The 20749-nt window shown below is 35.2% G+C and overlaps 2 protein-coding genes across 6 annotated transcripts in view; one reads left to right on the top strand and one right to left on the bottom strand.

The window, feature by feature from the left end:
• Positions 1-6285: 6285 nt before the first annotated feature.
• Positions 6286-20749, bottom strand: part of LOC100251626 (uncharacterized) — a 41368-nt gene continuing 26904 nt past the window's right edge. Inside the window, exons 7-11 of one of the 5 annotated variants that reach the window (XR_009466166.1) lie at positions 16443-16601; positions 16212-16300; positions 15753-15955; positions 7818-7974; positions 6286-6731 (exon numbers count right to left, since the gene is read on the bottom strand). Coding sequence is in view for 1 of the 5 variants with exons in the window: in XM_059738272.1 (XP_059594255.1) it covers positions 15860-15955; positions 16212-16300; positions 16443-16601 (344 nt within the window). In the remaining 4 variants the exon portion in view is untranslated. Of the gene's footprint in view, positions 6732-7488; positions 7975-14322; positions 15170-15213; positions 15237-15565; positions 15956-16211; positions 16301-16442; positions 16602-20749 lie in introns of those variants that run through there. The other 4 variants (XR_009466165.1, XR_009466167.1, XR_009466168.1 and 1 more) reach the window with 4 other exon arrangements.
• On the top strand, positions 6675-15587 carry LOC100854792 (linoleate 9S-lipoxygenase 6). Its single transcript, XM_059738269.1, has 9 exons — positions 6675-6849; positions 7783-8063; positions 8146-8386; positions 9418-9759; positions 9854-9939; positions 11674-11763; positions 12218-12516; positions 12851-13114; positions 14569-15587. Exons 1-9 carry the CDS (start codon positions 6675-6677, stop codon positions 15335-15337), a joined length of 2547 nt encoding a protein of 848 aa, XP_059594252.1. The 3' UTR covers positions 15338-15587.

Here is a 20749-nt window from a genome sequence, read left to right as displayed (position 1 = left end):
TAAGGTCATCGTAATTCAAGAAACAAAAGACTTGACTAAGCTACCTATGGAAGAGCTCATAGGGTCATTGATGACATATGAGATTAACTTGGCAAAGAAGTTACAAGAGGGTGAAGACAAAAAGAAGAAGAGCATAGCTCTCAAAGCTACAACCAAGGAAGAAGAAGATGTTGAAGAAGAAAAACCAAGTAAGGAAGATGATGATTTAGCCCTCATCACAAGAAAGCTTAACAAATACATGAGGAATGAAAGGTTTAAAGGAAGAAAATTCACATCTAGAAGAGACCTTTCTAAAAAGGAATCCTCATCTCATGGCGACAAGAAGAAATGGGAAGATAAAAGGGATTTGGTGTGTTTCAAATGCAAAAAACCGGGACACATCAAATATGATTGTCCTCTCTACAAAAGTAAAGCCAAGAGAAGAATGAAAAAGGCAATGACGGCCACTTGGAGTGATAGTGAAGAATCCTCCGAAGAAGAAAAGGAGAAAGAAGTGGCAAACATGTGCTTCATGGCAATAGATGATCTTGATGAAGTAAACTCTAACTTTATTGATGAAGATATGCATGATCTTTTTGAAGAATTATATGAGGATTTTGAAAAACTTAGTTTGAAAAATAATGCTCTCAAAAAGAAAATTCAAGAACTTGAAAAAGAGCTTGAAAAAGTGAAAGAAAAATTTTCAATTGTTGAAATATCTTAAACTCGTTTTGAAAAAGAAAATGAGATTTTAAAAAAGAAAATGAATGGTTGACCTCTTCTCTTTCAATTTTTTCTTATGAACAAAAATCTTTTGAAATGATTTTAACTAGCCAAAAATGTGTTTTTGACAAACAATGGCTAGGATTCAAATCCTCAAGTGCAAGTCCTTCTACTATTTGCAACTTTTGTGGAAGAGGAGGACACATTAGTAGCACATGTCCCTTAAGAAATGGATCTCAAAAGAATTCAAACACTAAGGTTAAAAAGGTTTGGATTGAAAAATCCAAAGTGACTAACCCTCAAGGACCCAAAAAGATATGGGTACCTAAATCAACTTGAATTTTATTTTGTAAGGTTCAAAGAAAAATAAGTGGTTCTTGGATAGTGGATGCTCAAGACACATGATTGGAGATGAATCCAAGTTTGTTTTCCCTACAAAAAGAAAGAGAGGATACGTTACCTTTGGAGACAATGCAAAATGAAGGATCATTAGTCAAGACAACATTGGTAATGACACATCCTCTCTTATTGAAAGTATTTTATTAGTGAATGGTTTAAAACATAATCTTTTAAGCATTAATCAACTTTGTGACAAAAATGTGACAAAGGTTTTAAAGTGACTTGGAGGATGATCACTTCCACCGTCAAAGGGGTTGAGATCAGATTGATTCCGAAGAGCATTTATCGCATTTTGGACATTATTTCAGTTGGACTCAGGGTGTATGAGTCCAAGGTTTGGCCCACGGTGCCAGGTTTCAAGCCTAGAGAGGCTATTTAGAGAATATGTGGCCTTGTAGATGCCTAGGGGATGGGCAAACCATCGGCACATAGCCTGACCGTGATTAGTTGTGTCCTTCATCACATGATCTGCTCCATCTTATTACCACGAGGCAAACATCGAGATGAGGTCTCTTACCTTGAGGCATTCATTGTGGACTCCATTCTGACGGGGAGACAGATTCACATAGGGCATTTGATGATGATGCATATGATATCATGTTGTGAGAGCACGACCCGAGTACTCCCCTACGGTCACTTCCTTACTAGAGTATTTAAGGATGTCGGGGTTGATTTGAGCAAAGAGACAGATTTTGAGGCCCTACCACTTATGACACATACGATGAGCAGTCATTGGGGCAGATGAAGTTTGAGAAGGCCCCTAATGACTCCTAGATTAGGAGAGCTGAGCGACCACCAACGCAAGCCCGGGGATAGGGACAGATGCATCCCGGAGTAAAGGATGAGGCCGATATCCAAGATATGAAGGGTAAGATAGACCCTCAAATAGAGTAGAGAGGGCCCAGGCTTGATATTCCTCGGTCCGAGGGTGTTCAGTTTGAGACATCATTTCCTGAGCCGATGATATCCAAGTCGACGTACACAGCGGGACCATCTTCTCATCCATCCTTCCTTAGGCCTCATCACACAAAGATACCATCTCAGGCACCTCACGCTCCTGATCATGCGCCTTGGATGGATTTATTCACTTAGATCAGTTCACTTGGCATTCGTATGGAGGAGCTTGCAGTAGTCAGTGATACTCGATTATACTCTATGGAAGATCGCATAAATCAATATTAGACTGACTTCACTTCTCAGTTTAAGCACCTCCAACAGATATTTGAGCGTATAGAAGAGCGTATGGATCAGCAGTAGACTACTTTTGAGCATCTCTAACAGAGCATTGAGCGCATTGAGAGTCGCCAGGAGAGTCAGCATGAGGAGATGGTGACTTACCTCTGCTCCGTGTTTCCACCTCCTCAGCCTTGATCTCTTCGAGACCCCCTTCGTTTATTTTTTATGTTGCCAAAGGGGAAGAGATATTTAGGATCTAAGATACTTATATGTGCATATCATCATCATATCATTTGCTTTGTTTTGTGTACATTTGACTTTACTATATATGATATGATATTTTCATGGTTTATATTGTTTCCTATTGAAAATTTGCATGTCCTAATTATCTCAGTTTTAAATTCATAAATTTTGGTTTGATTAATCCATGCTTGGTTTGAGGGGGAGATTTCTTTTTCTCCTAGATAATCGAGGTTTGTCATCATCAAAAAGGGGGAGATTGTTAGCCCAAGGGTTCTCCTAATCGGGTTTTGATGATAACAAACCATGATTAAGTGACTAATTGTTTTGAATGGTAAAGAATCACAGGTATAAATTCGGAAATTCATCTAAGAACCAAATGGATACAATACCGAGACTTTTGGAAGATCTTTGATCATAGGAAACTAATGTAAGATGAATACATGGGTGCACTTAAGGTTTTCATACCATTTCATGCATCTTTGAAAAACTCGGTTTATCCTTTAAACTTTCAAATTCAATAAAACCCGAGTTTGAATTCTCTAACTCTTTTCTCTTTATTTTTGTTTATATTGTGCTTAAACTTGTTGTGTTGAAAAAGATTTTTAAAAACCCAATTCAACCCCCCCCCTCTCTCTCTCTCCTCCCTTTTGGGTGTTTTTCTTAATTAAGCATAACCTTTATTTTTCTCAATTAGTATACTAAAGGTTAATGCTTCAAACATTTTCTTTAGAGTATGGCATGTTATATTTATGATCTGAATGTTCCTAGATCGGTTCCTATCGGTGGAGAGGTAATGTAAATCTTGAAAACTAATAGATCTTCCACTTGATAACTCTCTTTCTTGAATCCTGACACGTGAGGATGATAGAATCCTCTAAGTGGGTAGAGGCTAAGATTCCTCTTTTTAAAAGATTGAATGACAAAAAATACAAGTCTTAAACCCTTGAAGGGTTTTATGTAGTCTTACTTATGGGCTTGAGTGACTTGAACTTATCTTGGGTTTAAGTCACTTAATCTAGCCCATTAGACCCTAACTAATTAATTAGTTCCATTGGACTCCAATTAATTAATTAACCTAATTCAAAAAATCGTTCATAAGCTCTTGTGCATATTACATTTTTACCAAAACACCCTTATGTCTACATATGAATAAAAAACTCTTAGAAAATGTGTCACCAAAGAATATGAGTTCAAGTGAGAACCAATGGGATCCATAAGAAAATATTGATTTCGTCATAATTCAATTTTAAAGTTGGCTTAAGATCCCATTGCGGAGAAACAATTGCACTCCAATATTCTATGAAAATAACTCCAAATACTAAACTCAAGTTTGTGACCTATTAACCACTATATGCAAATTCCCAGTGAATTGATGTATGTAATCTAACGAGATGAATGTTATCAATCTCTCAAAATTACCTCTATAATCCTTGAGTCTCAGATCTTTCTCTTATATGATCAACTGACATATTTAAGTTCTTTAAAAGTATTTGTCAAATTCCACTTAAGAAAATATTACAACTATAGTTTCTTGATCACTTATCCTTAAAATCATCTAAGATGACACATTATTTCAAACTAATGAGATATCATGACTTTTATCTTGAAAATACTTGTTACCACCTGCCTCAATCAATAGTGACTTGGTCTAACAAAATAGAGGATATTGATCTAATTGTGCATTTATTTTTTAATTCAATTTTTTAAAGAACATCTAACCCTCAAGAGCCAAGAAGCTCAAAATGGGAATCATTAAAAACTCATCAAGATTGAAGATCATTTTTGGTCAATTTCATGTGAGCATTAAGTTAGGAATACATATGATCATTGTTTTAAGGCACCAAAATTCATCTAGGAGAAGTTTAATCTATTTAATTCTTTCAAAAAATTGGATAAAGCATGTTCTTAAATAAAACTACATTAAAATTAGTTTATTTATGTCTAAAGAGGTTTTCAAAATCATAAGAGCTTTTTCTAAGTATTTTCCCTAATATTTTTTAAGCTAAAATGAAAATTGTCACAAATAAAAGAAGTAAGGAATTGATAGACTAATTAAGGAGATTTTGGTAAAGAGAGAAGTTAGTAGCTACTAGTTGAGGAAAAAACCTTAATCAATTGATGATTGGTTGACTAATCACTCAACTAGTCGAGGTTTTTGTCATTCAATAATCACTTGTACATTTATACTTCCAACAACTATTAACTTGATAAATTGGCTAAATACAAATTGTGAATCAACTTCTTTAAAAAAAACTTTTACTTAAGGTTCCTACACTTCATTTATTGGAATAATAACGGTTCAAAATTACTATTCATTCATTTATTGAACCTTCGAGAGTAATGAGTGCATCCCGCCCAAGATACTTGCACACTCATTTATCGCACCTATAATCCTAGTTTCTTTGTATCGTTGAGCCTAAATTTTGTAAGCTAGGAGAATTTTTTTGTATCTCATGTAAACCAACAAGAAACAGTCAAAAGTGAGGGATATCTTGGAAAAATTGATGAAGGTTCATTGGAACACAAGAATCGATGTAAGATTGAAGGACTCATTGATGGTGAAGTAACCTCTTAACTTGGGATCGAAGATAGAGAAGGGTGATAGTAGGCAAACTTCTCTCTTTCTCTCTTATGTATTTGCAATTTGTACAATTATTGTCACTTGCATTTAAATTTTGTTTAAAATTATTTAAAGATATCATCATCCAATTCAAATGCTGCTAATTCTTTTTTCATATGAAACTATGAAATACTAATTTAACCTAAAAGATTAAACTGACTTTGACATTAACACTAAGGCTTTGTTTGGCTCTAGGAAAACCGATCAAGATAAAATAAATTATAAACTTGGGTGAATCAATCTCAAATCAAATAGTTGTATAAAATTAGAAACCAATTTTTTTTTTTTTAAATTCCAACATATTTATTCATAAATGACTCCTTTACTTTCCATCTATGGTATTCAATTTCTCTAATTGGACATTTATTCCAATTTATTTTACATATTCTTATTGAAAGAATTGGGTAATTATTATTCCCAGGCTTCCAAAATCTATTTCCATAGAATCTTCTACCTTTCCGTTGAGTGCTTTTGGTACATCTAATAGAAATTAAAATAAGATAATAATATATTAAAAAAGGGAATCAAAATCTTCACAAAGATGGGTTTTGGTTTTCGTAAGAACTCTGAACTCTATTTATGAAATACATCCTAAACCCATTCCAACAATTCAAACAAGCAAGGTAAGTGAGAAAATTTATGGACTAATCAATTTCCTTATTCTTATTTTTCTCTATATTAAAAGAGCGCCAAGATTCATTACTTAAAACTTAAGACCTCTAATTCACCATAACGGGCAACAACTAGACACTGGATTAGATCCAATCTTCCAACCGATTAGTATTAGCTCTTTTTAAAAGTGATTGATATTAATTACCCATTTGACAGTGAAGCACTTTTAACCTTTTTAACACTTTGAAAAATTTTATCATTCAATTATTAGAAACGTTAAATATGTTTTTTAGAAACAGTATCAAATACGCCTTAAAACTTTATTAAACAAGATTTCTCGGTTTTAAAAAACAATTCTAACCCTCCAAGAATAACTCTGTATGGAACTATAGGCGGTATTCATAACTTGGAGAAACGACTTTTCAAGTAATCATGAAAGTGAATATGTTAGACATTACTATAAGATCAAGAAAGTGTTTGTCCTATTGTGAATAGGTCAATTTTTTTTTTTTAAATCCAAATAAAAATCAATGTAAAAATGCCACTCAAACTTTATATTCCAAATAAAAATTAAAAATTTTGACATTTTACATTCAAAGAAAATATTTAAAAATAAAACTTAAGAAAAATAAATAGCCCTAAGACAACCGAACCAGTGCCAAAAGAACAAAAAATAAAATAAAATAAAAAAGGAAGAAAGGAAAGAAAAGAGAAAAACCCAGTTGCAAGAAATGGATCAGATCCATAGCTAGAGATAGAAGCAACCACATTTGTTTCTTTTATAGACCTAAATAGAATGAAAATCTACGTTTCTCTTCCACATTCTTCATTCCATCAACCCTTCTATTGTCTATAGAAGGTCATTCTGGCATGCATCTAGCAGATAAAAGGGGCAAAATCATAAACAAAAAGGAGGAAAACTATGGCACACCAGACCCTGCAACAGTGTTTTAATGTTGTCCCAGGCAAAATCACTTGCCTGCAAACAAGAAAAGAGATTATTACAGGGGAAGTTTTCATTGTTCAGAGACATGGGCAATCAAGTTGCTGGATATCAGCATCAGTTCAGCTCTACAGCAGCACCAGACTGGACCCAAGTAAGTTTATTTCAAGCCAGTTTCTAGTTTGTAGATACTGTGTTTATCAAAGTCAAAAAACCCCTCCTCCATCAACTAATGTGGTAAGCACATTTCAAAATCGATGAAACAACAATGATCATTAACATTAACAAGAGAAATGATGCTACTTCGGCTAAAGACAATTGACGATTTCAAATGAAACGATATGGAGAAAGTCTTATGATATAGGCATGGAATCAAATGTACATTATTACTCTACATCCTTCCCATTTTCTCATGGGTAGCCTAGATTTCAATGAGTTCCATCTTAATGTGTTGAGGCTTTGAAAATTAAGACCAATTTTTCTTCTGCCTACTTGGACCTACCATAGTTTCAGGGAAACTTTGCTTTCACATAAAGTATTTATAGACCACAACTAATTTCTTGTAGTTCTCCAATTTGAAATGTTTTATGATTTTAACATGATTCTTCTTCTAATCATTTTCAATTTGTTACACTATTGTTTTAAGTCAGTGGCTGTGTCAACCAACAGGTGAAACAGGAACACCTTTTATGGTTCAAATTCTAGATTTGATTTAGCAACACACATGAAGTAGGATCGAGGACTCAAACATAGGTGTAGGATTCAAACTACCAACATAAAAATCGTAGTATGATTGTATTCTTATCATGCACAAAATGATTTCATATTGAGAAGTTTGGAGTTCAAAAGAAAGGTTTTATCAACTCGGTCTAGACTCATTTCCAGAGTCTTATATGAAGGCTGGCAGGTTTTTATAGTTGCACTTCATACAAAAGCAGTCGCTGGTAGGTCATGTAGCAAAACTGCATAACTTGTTCTGTTTGATACCAACTTGCTTGAAAAACAGATGAGAAAACCTTAAAACATTATTTTCAATTTGATACATAACATCAAACTGCTGCTGACAACCTTTTGTATTTCATCCAAGATACTGGAAAAGGGAAGCTAAGTGAGAAAGCATACCTCAAGCATGGAAAGAGTTGTGAACACAACGGTACCAAAATCACTAAATATAAAGTCAAGTTCAGAGTGGAGCCAGACTTTGGAATTCCAGGTGCTTTTCTGATTAAAAATGAGCATAAACACAAGTTCTTCCTTCAATCTGCAACACTTGAAGTTCCTGCAAATCAAAGTATTCAGTTTAACTGCAAATCTTGGATATATCCATTTACAAAGACAAAAACCAATCGACTTTTCTTCTCAAACACTGTAAGTAAGCATATTAAATTTGGTTATTGGCAGAATCCTTTTAAATGCAATAAAAAACCAGAGCTCATGTTGCTGTGTTTAGGTTTATCTGCCAAACGAAACGCCAGAAGCTTTGGATGAACTGAGAAAAGAAGAGCTTGAAAGCTTGAGAGGACATGGAACTGGGGAGCGGAAGGAGTGGGATCGAGTGTATGAATACGACTACTACAATGACCTTGGCAATCCTGATAAAGGTCAAGAACATGTGAGACCCATTTTGGGTGGGTCAGATTCATACCCATATCCTCGCAGGGGAAGAACTGGCCGACCTTGTTGCAACCAAGGTATTTGGCCTGTTTGGAAACTATTTTTGAAAACAGTTTTTGTTATTTAGAATAGAAAATAATTTTCTAACTCAAGAAACACATTTGACAAACAATTTTTTAAGGATATATTCTGAAAACAGGTTGTTTTTTTAACAAATTTTAGATGTTTTCAATTGTTTTATATAGATTGTTTTAAACAACAACTGAAAATATGAACAATACTTTAGAAACTTTTATATCACGCATAAATGTGCAGTACCTTTACGGAGAATAAGTCAAGAAAACTGTTTCATATTTGAGTTTCCAAATATAATTTTGTTCCTAAAAATAACTGAGAGGTTTTTTCAAGAACTGTTCTCAAAAACTGTTTTTGAAAATGTTCCTAAATAGGCTCTCAGTCTATATTTGGTTCTCAAAAAATTTGAAGGAATACATGAAGAAAAAAAAAGAAGAGAAAAAGTAAAAAGAAAGTAAAAAATGAAGTAAAATAAAAAATAAACTTAAAGTCAATAAATTATTTTATATCTTATTTTACACTCATTTCATTTATTTCAATTCTTTATATAAAGATTAAATATGAAAATGCATAAGGTTTTAATTAATTTCATTTATATTTGATTTTTTTTTTCATAGTACAACAAAATATGAGAAAATTATTTTTCTCAACATTCTTTTTCGTTCCTTAGTACTTTCAGGAACCAAGGATAGTCTTAGTTTCATCTTATACTTCCTAGGGTTGGTAAAAGAAATGGGTTCTGGTCAGGCAAAGGACCAGCATAAAGCCTAGTCATCCATTTCAAACATAATCCCACTTTTATTTCCATGCCCAAAATTGTCTCTTTTCCTCTCTCCTTATTTGAACCACAATGAACAACCATTCCAGTTTTTGGATGACATGCTGGCATAGATTGTTTTCATGTCTAGACCCAGATTTCAAAAGTGCTATTTTGCCTGAACCCGGTTTGCAACTTCTAATTTATTTTCTTTCTAGTCCTTTAGTTTTACACCTATAATAAATAACTTACTGCTACATGATCACTAATGTTTAGATCCTCTAACTGAGAGTCGGCCAACAAAATTCAACCTGGATATATATGTTCCTCCAGATGAGCGATTCAGTCCCAAGAAACTATCAGAGTTCATAGAGAATTCGGTCCAGGCTATTGTACATTTCCCTCTCCCTGAGGCACAATCCATCGACGAGCAAGAATCCAATAGTTTTGAGTCATTGGAGGAGATAAAAGACATTTTCTCTAGACACAAAAGGCAAGGAGTAGAGGGATGGATTGCAGAGGAACTGAAGAGTTTAGTATCAGATGATCTTTTCAAAGAAATTAAGGAAGCAAGCAAAAAAGATCCCATGAAATTTCCATTACCAAAAATAATAGAAGGTGGGATCAGCTTATAATCTATTGCTAGGATTGCATTGGTGTATTCTGTAGAGTAGGTTATTTTATTTCTTTTACTGGTTATTTTATTTTTCAGAAAACGAACTGGCATGGAAGGATGACGAGGAGTTCGCACGCCAAATGCTGTCCGGAGTCAATCCAACAGTAATCAAAGGCTTGGAGGTATGTCCAAATATTTGTGGACTGAGTTTGATTCATTGTAGGCTTAGCTCATAGCCTGGATAGGCATAGAGATTCCTAAAATAAAGTAACACTCAGTTGTAAATAAAAGGGCATGAAATGAATGGAGTGGATATGTGACATCCAACTAGGAAGGTAACCATGTCATCTTGGTCCTAGCTAAAATTTTTATGATATGCAGGAGACAAATGGGAAAAAAATACATGGGAAAAAAGATATAAGAAAACAGGTTGCAGACAAAAGAAAAATCGAACTATAGCCCATTTTCAAGTACTATGATCCAAATAAGCCCTAAATGAAATTATTTAAGTATAACCAGTTATTCATGGGCAGTCACTACCAAAATTTATGCCTTAGTGAAACCATCTTCATACCTGCCAAGCCATATCAGCTTTGTGAGTTTTCTTTTCTTTTCTTTTTCTCAAATTCCCAATAATATTCCCAAATTAATTTTGTTTGTTACTTTGACTATTCTTGCATTTATTTGTCTGTTGATTCAAAGTGGATCATTTTTACTTGTGGTTTGTGAATAATGAATATAACTAATACTATACCACTAGAACCCAAGTTAACTCGTACAACCAAAATTAATGTTCATTTCAAAGATCCATGCCTAGATATTTGGACTTGGATAAGAATAAATATCTCAAGTTGTATTTTTCCATGCTTCTACATATCACACCCCCTATATCCAAAATCAAGACCAAAAAAATACAGAAAAAGGAAGTGTAGGTGATTCGCCTACCTGGAAACAAGACAACAGCATTTCTTGTGATATAGATATGGGGCAAATAGGCAGTCTAATTTTCAAGATTTTCATATCAAAGTTCAAGCTAAATTAGGAACATCAATGGAGCCGCTATGGGACAGGGTGCCCCTCCCCAACACCACCCCTATAGAATAACAGTCCACCTTAATAACCAGATAACATAAACCATGTAAATAAAATTTGAGAGAGATGAGTAAATAGTAGCAGAGAGAAAAGGGGAAAGGAGACTCCTTACTCTGTTGCATTACTAGTTTTTCAAAAATCTTAAATTGTTAGGATTTGGACCCACATGTATACCATACTCTAACAAGTTAGTGACTCCACAATAGCAGCCTCCACTACTACAGGAAGGGAGACAACAATTGCAGAACAGTCCACAATCATAACTGGAAGGAGAAGAAAATATAAGAAATAAAAGCTTTAGACGAAGATGAGATGCCAGGGGAAGATGAACTTGGTTTGAAGACATTTAAGAGAAGAAAATGTTAGGCTGGGAAGAAAGTTGAAAGAGAGAACTAGAGTTAGAAAAGCCCACTTTACGGGTGTCTATAGGTGTATTTTCTGTAGTTATTTGAAAAAAAAAAAAAAGAAGGAAAATAAGTAATGATCACTACCCAACCTGTTTAAAAATCACCCAAGCCTTACTAGGTCACATCAAAAGTCTGCCCCATTGGCAGCCTAAGCTAAATCCTTACCATTGTATTCAGCTAAGAAACAGGTAATGATCACTGCCCAGTACTTAAGCTTTATCTAAATTGCCATATTCATGGCCAAACTAACACCTCACATGTAGCTAGGGACACCTTTCTAATCTTTTTGCAAGCTACACTATTTAGAAAAATGTTTTATGATTGTTGCATGATGTTTCTGGTTTTCCATCCGTTCTTTTCTTTTGCCTCTAAATGTTCACATTATCAAGCTGAATGTTTAAATTTTATAATTCACAGGTGTTCCCCCCACAAAGCAGAAATGGAGTCTGGAGTTCAATAAAGGCATCACACATACAGCACAATCTTGATGGTCTCACTATTGCAGAGGTTACCACACAAACACAACCCCTAACCATTATCTTTCTCACACACAAACATGCATGTGCAAATACCTAAGCCTGCACTTTTAACTTTAGAAGCTGGAACCTCATATAAATGGCCCAGTTCTCTCTTCTTTATATTTCATGGGCTGAGTGGAGGTAATCCTCCAATGCTCATCCCTTGTGGTTAGGTTGGAAGTTCTCATTCAGGACCTTGTATATCTAATTCCAGAAAAATGTTCAGAATAGAGAACTTACAACACTATGATACGAATTCACATTCTCAGATGCTCCCCATGACTCCAGTCCATCCTATTAAAATGGAAAGGGAAAGAAAAGAAGCACATGCACACATGTATTTTGTTTCCAGAGCAAATGATTTTGCAAAATGAAAAACTCAACATAACTTTATCTCAATTGAACATGATAAATTGCTCTTTAACATCTAAGTTTCATTGCAGGCAATGAACCAATGGAGGATCCTCATCCTGGATCACCATGACTATCTCTTGCCATTTTTAAACAGAATAAACACAAAGGGCATTTGTGTTTATGCATCCCGGACTCTGTTGTTCCTAAGGGATGATCATACACTAAAACTATTGGCAATAGAACTAAGTTTGCCTGGCTCCTCTGCTGACATGGAGATCAATAGGGTGTTTCTACCAACAACTCAGGGGACAGAAGCAGCACTTTGGCTTCTTGCTAAAGCTCATGTTGCAGTTAATGACTCTGCCTATCATCAATTAATCAGTCATTGGTGAGCTATTTGAACAATTTTGCACACTCATTCTAGCAAAATTTTTAAATTATTCATGACTTTTCCTATTTATGCCTAACAATTTTTCTAAGGCACCATGCCTACACAAACATATTGAAACTCCATGTACTGAAAACATCTCAACTATTTCAAGTAATTCTAAATTATGATATCTGCTTACTTATTAATAATATGCACTGTTATTTGTTAAAATTCTTACAAACAATTTGTATACAATGCTGATTAATGCCAAAGTTTGTAACCATCTTAGCCAAAGAGTTCCAAATTGTCACTGCAAGAATACTGAGTAGATGCTATGTCATGTATTTTATAGGTTAAACACTCATGCAGTAGTTGAACCATTCATTATCGCCACCAGAAGGCAGTTAAGTGTGATGCACCCAGTCCACCGGCTACTGGATCCTCATTTTAAAGACACCATGCACATAAATGCATTGAGCCGGAGTATCATCATAAACTCTGGTGGGATCCTTGAGAAAATATTGTTTACTCAAGAAATCTCAATGGAGTTATCTTCAGCAATTTACAGAGACTGGAGATTTGATGAACAAGGCCTTCCTGCTGACTTAATCAAAAGGTATTTTTCTCTTTCCAATTAACTAGAAACTGCATTCTTCCAGTGTAGCTGCAATATTCTCACACACCCATAAACCAAGATGTATACATAAAGCCATGAACAAGGCCTTCCTGCCGATCTAGCCAACTTGCCCATTTTCATTTTTCTAAGAATTTCTAATTGAATTATTCCAAAAGCAATGTTACCTTGTCCTTACAAAATCCCAGGAATGTATTTTTCCAAAGGCAGAAATATCTTACAGGGTATACCAACCAATTGTGGCCATCCTAAAAATCTTTTGCCAAAAATCATTGGGCAATGTCAGAAAAGGGGGCACAAGATTCACTACTCTTCCAACACAACACACACATTTGGAAGCATACTCTGGGCATCAACTTTCCCATGGAGTCGGATTACCAGCCGACCAAATGCCTTCACCTGACAAGGCAGCATAGAACTCTAAATGGGAGAGCAATATTAGGACCAGAAACTATAGAAGAAAAGAACTCAGTAAAGAAGTTGCCATTAGATCCAAGAATACAAGATGTAGTGCCTAATAAGGAAAGGCAAGGGTATTTTTGAGGAGATGAAGGGGAGGGGAAAGCTCCTCAGTTTTGAGTTTGGAAAGATTCTGTTAAAAATTGAAGTGTCAAGAAAAGGAGGTTTTGATAATAATAAAATATTAACAATAGGTAAAAGTAGCTAAGGAAAGAAGTTTTTTATTTATTAATTTTTATTTATTTTCAAGTAAATTTTTTGACGTTTTTGGAAAGGTAAAGGTAGCTAATGAAAGAAGTTCATTATTACTGTTATTTATTTATTTTCAAGTAAATTATTTTCCTATTATACAATTTTGTGTGTTTTAAATATGGTAATGCCAGAAAAATAAGAAAATGAGGTTAATGATTAGCAAGGGTTAGAAATTTTGAGAGGTGCATCATCAACCTCCCACAATAGGGAAGCTAAGTCATCATCAACCACTAGTTTGATGTGTTTGACAAACTTATATAAACTTTTGGCGACATTTCAAGGGGCACTTATAGTTGGTCCCCTGAGCCATGTTGGAATTCCAACCATTAGGGTGCAAGCAATATTTGATTAAGATCACCATATGCCAAAGAGCCTTGTGTCACCTAGGCCACTTACTAGTGGTCATGGAATTTTTTTATTTTTTTTTATTTTTTATTTTTTATGTTTTTTTGGCCATCCTATGGTTGTCCATAGATATAAATGTGAATAAGATAATATGTGCATGTATACATGACACATAAAATAGAATAGGCATGATATAGTTACAAACATGTATAAAATAATCAAAGTAGTATCAGTCTTTCACTCATATGTCATATTTACTCTGACAAGATCAAGGTTAAATATGAATTTCTACAACACAGTCTGACAAATCCTGGAATAATAGACAACTTTTTTATACTTCCATTTTCCAAAATAATTCCCTCATGCCACAATATTTGCAGAGGCCTGGCTCTAAAAGATCCAGATAATCCCACCGGGGTTTATCCACTCTTAGAAGACTACCCTTATGGTGCAGATGGACTTGAGATATGGACTGCCATCAAGACATGGGTCACAGATTTTTGTTCACTCTTCTACACTGATGACGATTCTGTCAGGTCTGATGTGGAAATACAAGCATGGTGGTCAGAGATTAAAAATGTGGGTCATGGTGATAAGTGCAATGAGAGATGGTGGTATCCACTGACAACTTTAATGGACCTAATAGAGGCTCTGACCACTCTGATATGGATTGCTTCAGCTCTTCACGCTTCAGTCAACTTTGGCCAATATGCATATGCTGGTTACCCACCAAATCGTCCCACACTATGTCGACAATTCATTCCAAATGAAGGAACACATGAATTTGCTGCTTTCCTTAAAGATCCAGACGGATACTATCTTAAAATGCTGCCTGCAAGATTTGAGATGACCATTGGTGTAGCATTGATAGAGGTACTCTCTCAGCACGCATCAGACGAAGTGTATATAGGTCAGAAGCCATCACCAGAGTGGACAGACAACGAAGAGGTCCGACAAAGATTTGAGAAGTTTCGTGAGAATCTTCAGAAGGTAGAGAGAAAAATTTTGGTAAGGAACAGGGATCCCAAGCTGAAGAACAGAAAAGGACCTGCCAAGATACCATACAAACTTTTGTACCCCGATACATCAAATATAGGAATTGGAAGAGGTATCACAGGAAAGGGGATTCCTAACAGCATATCCATCTAGCTTATTCCAATGTAATGTATTATGGAACATTCAAGATCAATACTTATGCCATGAAGGCTTCAGGAAGTGTTACCTTGTATAATCAAGTGAGACAAGCAATAACCTGATGACATGATCATCAAACATTTGACAGCCCTAGAACACTTCAAATTAGGTGCCCAATCTCATCCTTAGATTGAACATTTATATGTAGACATGGAACTCAGTATTCATCTCCATTAAATTAAATTAAATAATCCAAAAAGTTCAATATTTTAAGTGTGGATGCTTGTATACATATGCATATTGCATCATAAGAATTGACACATATGTTTAGGACATTTCTTTTGAGATATGTGGGTAACATAAGTATAGGAAATAAAAAAGAAAGAAGTAAATTAATTTGGAAAGATGGCAACTATGAGCAAAAACGTACCAATTTGAGAGTGTGTGTTCAAGCTGCTGGTACAAGATGCATTTGCATCCATGAAATGATCATAGAGTATGCACCTGCATTATTTGTCTTGGCTGACCTAAATTTAATCAAACACATCGACCTTGAACAGCAAAAGGAGCATAATCAACTTTCCCCGGATTGCCTAACACCATATCAACAACCATTTCAGCAGTTCCCAAAGCCTGAAATTTGGCCAAGATGACGAATGCTTGTTTAGTTACTTTTTCAAACAGATAACATAATTAGCAATTATTATGCCATTAGCCAGATCCAGATAAAGTCCCATAATATGACAAGATCAATCATTCTGCACATTAGTTTAAGACAGCAATAACACAGACAAATAAAACACATAAGGTGATGAGGTAAATTAATCTTAGATTTTTATTGTTGTCTTGTTCCCTAAGCATATAAAGAATATGAGAGTAGTACAGTTACCATTGAAAGTCCCCCTCCTTCATGTCCAGTAGCAAGGAATAGATTTGAGAAGCCAGGAACAGGTCCAATCAATGGTTTGCCATCAGGCACTGAGCAGATAACATATATGATTTAATCAGTTTTCCTAGCTGATGAATCAAATTTTCAATATTAGTGCAATTAAAATCTCTCACAATCCAACAAGTCAGGCAAAACTTTGTTTTACAAGATCTAAAGGATATTGAGACTCACTGTAAGGGCGTAATCCTACTCTCACTTCTCTGCTTCTAGTGAAATCATTCAGAGGCAGCTCTTTTAAAGAGGGGAAGAACACCCTAGCCCGTTCCCATATATGATCAAGTATGTACTCATCTACATTTGTATCAAATCCAGAAAACTGGCGGCTGCTCCCTGAAAAGATAGAATAGATGGAAGGAAAAACAAGCTTGTTATTGGTTAACAAACATAATCTATTAAGAGACATATTGATGATAGGCATGATCAGGAACCACACTGTCACCCAATTTAAGTGCATTAAATGCTTACTAGTTGAATCATCATCTAGCGAGAAATCTGGGAGCAGTTAAGAGAATAGAATAACTCAAAATTAGATAAAATATGTAACCACATTATTTGGAAGATTGGAAAAAGGCGAACAGTTTTTATTTAAAGAATAAAAAATTAAAAATTAAAAATAGAAAAGAATCTGTGAAAATGGCTTAGGTAAATGTTACTTCAATTAAGTTACCAACATACTGATCTGCTAGGAAACTCAAAAGTCCCTTTCTGGAACGAGGGAGTAGATTCTAGATTTCTGTGCATGAAAAACAGGGGAGACGCTTTTTTTTGGTTTCTGGTTTGATTCAGATACCAAAAAATAGTGTACATTAGGAAACTAAAAGCAAAAGATTTTGATGTAGGACAAACCTAGAATGATTCTCCACAATCAAATAGGTAGGATAGGACTTCACTAGTTTAGGTTTAAGGAGAGGAATGAGGAACTAAAAACTATGGCAGCATGTAAAAGAAAATAAAAGTGAGAGAAGCAAAAAGATGAAGAAAAGATAGGAAATCTAAGAGTGTCACTAAAGCCTTCTACAAGTTTCACCCACAAGAAAAACAAAGAGTCTCAAATTATGGGCAGAAAAAATGGTATTGTTCATCACCATCACCAATCTCATTTTACAGCAAATTATCTTAACTTATAGGCTTTCAGAAAACCCGAAAAACTTAATAAAACCATTAAAAAAGGAAAGAAAGAAACTTAACTTATATAGTAACTTATTAGGACTCTTAATCCTTTTCTAAAACTCCAAAATCTTCCAAATAATGAAATAAAAAAGAAACTAAAAACTTTCTTTTTAGAATTAAAAAATTTTAAACTTTATAGAAACTTACTTTAATAAGAGTTTCTAATAATGAAGACTTTCTAGAATCTAAAAGGGACACACATGAAAATTTTAGAAAAAGAGAATTTCAGAAAATAAAAATTTTAAAAATATAGAAATTTTTTTTAAGGAGAAATTTCCAATGAAAAAAGGTCTCAAATTCTAAATGGGATTCAAACAACCAACTACTTAATAATTATGACTCAAAAGAACCTAAAATCGGCAAAATTTTTCTTTTCTTCCTTTTCTTGAGTAGATCTTGAAGGACTCATCCCAATCAGACATATAGGCAAGCAAAACAAATATATATATATATATATATATATATATATATATATATATATATATATATATATATCAAGATAGCATCTAGGATTGAGAACATCCAGAATGATTTCAAATTGAGACAGGAAGAGAAGATTTAGTGAGCAGGATGCAGGTATGCAGATCCAAGAATTAAAGGGGCTAGGATCTCAAGGGGATCTCTGCTTGAAATAGAGCCTCCTTTGCTAAATGTTTGTGGAGGTTCCAGGAGAAAGTAACTTCTCATAGCATGTTATCATTAGTGCAAGAAATCGATAGAATATACAGAAAAGGAGACTTGGGATGCTGTTACACATAACTATTCAAAGAAGGGAGATGTTGCTCAAGTTTTTGGGTTGAAGAACAAGATTCATGGAACCAAACAAGGAGAATTGACCATCACAGCCTACTATAATACATTGAAGGTGTTATGGCACGAGATGGACATCTATCAACATATTGAAACGGAATCACCAAAGGATGCTGCAAAGCTTGCCAATTTATTTGAAAGACGGAGGATCTTCGAATTCCTTACTGGCTTGAATCCAAAGTTAGATCAAGAGTCAAATCCTTGGAAATTCCCACATATGTAGTGAAGAATCTAGAATTGGTATTATGATGAAAACATCGTCTCATGATAATTCTGCTGTCAATGTGGCTGTGGAGAACAATCTAAACACAAACAAGGGAGGGGAGAAAGATCTGAGATGGTGCAACAATTGCAAAAGACTCAAACACACCAGAGAGGCATGCTGGAAAGTGAATAAAAGGCCACAACAAGGGAACAAGACTTCCCAAGCTGAGACAGTACCAAGTCTAACCTCTGCTGCTAATAGACCCACTTCAAGTGATGAAAATCTGCCTTTTACGAAGGAACAGATTGATCTGCTATATAAGATCATGGGAAAATTAGAGGTTACTCCTACTTCCACTTCTTGTTCTTTTGCGAAATTAGATACACCCGTAGAGCCCTTACAACCACTATAGAGTCTAATAAGGACATTGGGCCGTCAATTACATACAAATATGTCCAAGACAACAAGTTACAAAGAAACAAGTTTTTCAGTCTTTGGTCAAAAAGCTCCTCGTTTCAAATGATCTTCTATTTCTCTCCTTCCAAATTGTCCAAAAGAGGTACAAAGGAGTTACTCCCTACACCTTTTTTTGTTTCCTTCCGACAAAGGAGTCACGCCATCCTAACAAGGTCTCCCTTGTAGAGGAAGATAACACACACATACCTTGACGATGAAATTTCCGCTCTTTGTCTCCAACCAAATCACCTTATCTTCTTCTCCCCTAATAATCACCTTTTCTTGAAGCCTCGAAAAGAAATGCTCCACAATCTTAATTTCCTAATCGTTTAGATCCTTAGAAAAGCTAAGAGTTCAAATACCCCTTTCATTGGATTGATTCCACACATCCGCCACCTATCCAGATGCAACACCTTTTCCTTATACCTTCTTAAGCCCCTTAAGAGCACCCTCTCAACATCAAAGTTTTCCTCAAAGTCAAACAAAATAAGGGCACCTCATAACAAGGAAATCTTCACTCCCCCACTCAGAGGCCAATTAAGGGTCACCCACCTATTCAACAAACATAACTCTAAACCTAGATCTGAACACTCACCCCATCTCCCAACCAAACAACACGTCAATTGTTCCTTCCTACTTTGAACCTCATCAATCCCAACCTGAATCCAAACAGCTTCACCTATCCTACCATGAACTTTCCATATAGAGTTTGCATACAACCTTTTCCCACCTCCATTAAATTGCCCCCTTTCTCCACTTGCCTTGAGGTCAGTAAGATTGGGAGCATCCTTACCTCTCAAGAAGAAACTATACTTAGACAACAAAGCTTCTCAGCCAAACTAGACCACCCCCAAGTAGACCCCTTCCTTCAAGGAAAAACCAAGAAAATCTCTTAGCCTCCACCGAACTAACCAAATAGATAATACACCTCCTTGTCACTCCAACTTGAACTCTACCATTTTCAACCCAAACTTTGCTATGCCGCTTCCCATCTTTATCCTTGCAACAAGCTTCCACACCTTCCAATAGACGAATAGCTCCCCAAACCTTATCCACAAAGGAAAACTTTTGCTTCTCCCCAAGACTTTTCCTATTAGTTTCCCTCCAGCCTCCTCCATTGAGATTTCAAAGGATTTGGATCCCACTACAAACCAACTCTTACCTCCCTCTCATCCTTTTTAACCACATTCCTAAGCTTAAGCTCCCCCAAGGGCCAAGACTACCAAAGTCCTCACAAAAACCTATGAAGCACAAGGGAAAATCTAGGGAAGAATGGCAAATTTTAGAGAAAATGAAAAGGGAAGTACAGACCCAAAGACTCAACTCTTATGACATGAAATTTAATTTCTTGTTAATATTTCCTTAATGTTGTAGTTGCACAGTTAAAAGGGGAATATATGTCTCAAAGAAAGTACATTCTTGATCTTCTAAAAGAAACTAGAATGTTAAGGTGTAAACTTGGACAGAGTACCAATTGATAAAAGAACATATCAAAAGGCTTGTTGGCAAGTTGATATATCTGTCTCATACAAGGCCAAACATTACATATGTTATAAGTTCGTGAGTCACTGCACGCACACTTCCTTAGAAGATCACTTGGAAACTGCAATGAGGGTTAAGATATCAAAAGACCACTCCAGACATGAGATTGTTATTCTCTAAAAATAGTCACATGCAAATAGAGGCTTACATAATGTGGACTATATTGGATCTATAACCAACAAGAGATGTCCTACAGGGTATCACACATTTGTAAGGGGCAATTTAGTGACTTGGAGGAGTAAAAAACAACCATTGACTACTAGATCAAGTGTTAAGGTTAAATACTGAGCTATGG

This window comes from Vitis vinifera, chromosome 7 (assembly GCF_030704535.1).
Source record: "Vitis vinifera cultivar Pinot Noir 40024 chromosome 7, ASM3070453v1".
NCBI classification, from domain to species: domain Eukaryota; kingdom Viridiplantae; phylum Streptophyta; class Magnoliopsida; order Vitales; family Vitaceae; genus Vitis; species Vitis vinifera.
Note: the sequence above shows the minus strand (reverse complement) of the source record. Positions and strands in the feature narration are given on the sequence as shown.

Bases quoted from the DNA above. Each gene is read 5' to 3' on its own strand.
- LOC100854792 (XM_059738269.1), top strand. From the start codon at position 6,675: ATGGCACACCAGACCCTGCAACAGTGTTTTAATGTTGTCCCAGGCAAA. The intron at 9,760-9,853 runs GTGGGATCAGCT...TTTATTTTTCAG, and splicing joins ATTACCAAAAATAATAGAAG to AAAACGAACTGGCATGGAAG. The intron at 11,764-12,217 runs GTTACCACACAA...GTTTCATTGCAG, and splicing joins ATGGTCTCACTATTGCAGAG to GCAATGAACCAATGGAGGAT.